This window comes from Phoca vitulina, unplaced genomic scaffold (assembly GCF_004348235.1).
Source record: "Phoca vitulina isolate PV1807 unplaced genomic scaffold, GSC_HSeal_1.0 scaffold4, whole genome shotgun sequence".
In the NCBI taxonomy this organism is placed as follows: Eukaryota; Metazoa; Chordata; class Mammalia; order Carnivora; family Phocidae; genus Phoca; species Phoca vitulina.
Window position 1 is genome coordinate 4,944,303 of NW_022589707.1, and position 1,834 is coordinate 4,946,136.

Consider the following 1,834-nt stretch of genomic DNA (forward strand, 5'->3'; position numbering starts at 1 on the left):
CTATCATTGCAAGTAAGTGATGTATGCATTCATCTTTTATAAATCACTTACTTTACCATCCAAAGAAATGCCAGCATTTCACCAAGGAAATAGCATAATCACAAGAAGCTGGGACATAATTATAGTTAATGTAATGTTCTACATTGAGGCCCTGATCTTATCAACCCAGGAATAAGCCTGATTAATCAGTACACCGAGAACCAAGTGAGCGATTTTCTCTGTCACTGACCCAGCCTGGCTTATGGGAGGAACAGGAAGAACCACGAGCTCCAGTGTGAGCAGTAAAGACAAGGAGGAAGTCCAGAACACAAGTCCGACATCTTAGGATTGGAGAATAATCCTCAAGGCCACTGCTTTAAACTTTTTTTTTTTAATTTGTGTACTCAAACATTTTATTGTGAAACATTTGTTAGGAATCTTTGCATACAAAGAAAAATCACAGGGGCCCCTGGGTGGCTCAGTCAGTTAAGCATCCAACTCTCGATTTCAGCTCAGGTCATGATCTCAGCGTCCTGAGATTGAGCCCCGGGTGGGGCTCTGTGCTGGGTGTGGAGCCTGCTTAAGATTCTCTCTCTCTCTCTCCCCCCCTCCCTCTGCCCCTCCCCCACCCCACAGGCACTCTGTGTCTCTCTCAAAAAAAAAAGAAAAGAAAAAAATCACAAAAGATCCCTGATTTCCAGAAGCTCAGAGTCTAATGGAGAAAACATAAAAATTCTTGCAGTCCTGCTTACAGTCCTTTGTTCAGGCCCAGACTGTGAATTCTGATTGATTCTGGCCTCTCTCATCCAAGTACTAACCAGGCCCGACCCTGCTTAGCTTCCGAGATCAGACAAGATCGGGCACGTTCAGGGTGGTATGGCCATAGACTCTGACCTACCTCTTCCTGCTGGCAGCCTGACCCACCTGCTCCATGAGGAGGGACAACCTGACCTGGGAAAGTGAGTTTGTCCTCCTGGGGCTCTCCAGTGACAGGCAGACCCAGGCTGGACTCTTTGTCCTGTTTGGGGCCGCCTATCTGCTGACCCTGCTGGGCAACGGGCTCATCATCCTCCTGATCGGACTGGACACACGACTGCACCTGCCCATGTACTTCTTCCTCTGCAATCTCTCGGTGGTGGACATTTGCTACACCTCTAGCGGGGTCCCCCAGATGCTGGTGCACTTCCTGCTGGAGAAGAAGACCATCTCCTTCAACCGATGTGGGACCCAGCTCTTCTTCTCGCTGGCCCTGGGGGGTACCGAGTTCCTGCTGCTGGCCGCTATGGCCTATGACCGCTATGTGGCTGTCTGTGACCCCTTGCGCTACGTGGCAGTGATGAGCCCAAGGTGCTGTGCTGGGCTGGCAGCTGTCTCTTGGCTCGTAGGCCTGGCAAATTCTGTGGTGGAGACGGTGGTCACCATGCACCTGCCCACCTGTGGACACCACGTGCTGAACCACATGGCTGTGTGGATGTCACACACACCAGATTGTAATGGTGGCTCCAGTCTCGTGGGGCTGCTGGGGCCCAGAGCTGAATGCTGGGTAGGAACTCAGTTGTGTTAACAGAGAAATACAGACAAACTGAGAAGTGGAAAAGAGAAGGCTGCTCCCTAAGGACAGTGAAGCTTGTACTAAGGGATCAAGTATTTGTGCAACTGTGCACACATGTGTGTGTGTGTATGTGAAAAATGTACTCTTTGTTTTTGAAGGCATATATAGATAATGACAAGTTCTGAAATCTTTGTAGCTCTAACCTGTTCTCATCAAGATTCAAAAGCAGTTTACACCAATCAGAAATGTTAAACATTTGTTGACTGGATGAACATCAGCATAATCCCCACGACCACTTTCACC

The 1,834-nt window shown here is 49.0% G+C and overlaps 1 protein-coding gene across 1 annotated transcript; it reads left to right on the forward strand.

Annotated features, from left to right (window-relative positions):
* Window positions 1-910: 910 nt before the first annotated feature.
* LOC116630569 (olfactory receptor 2F1-like) lies at window positions 911-1,543 on the forward strand. Its single transcript, XM_032401264.1, has one exon. The coding sequence runs from the start codon at window positions 911-913 to the stop codon at window positions 1,541-1,543; it is 633 nt and encodes a 210-aa protein (XP_032257155.1).
* The last annotated feature ends 291 nt before the right edge of the window (window positions 1,544-1,834 follow it).

What these genes read in the sequence shown, in the direction of transcription:
- LOC116630569 (XM_032401264.1), top strand. Translation starts at nt 911, where the DNA reads ATGAGGAGGGACAACCTGACCTGGGAAAGTGAGTTTGTCCTCCTGGGG.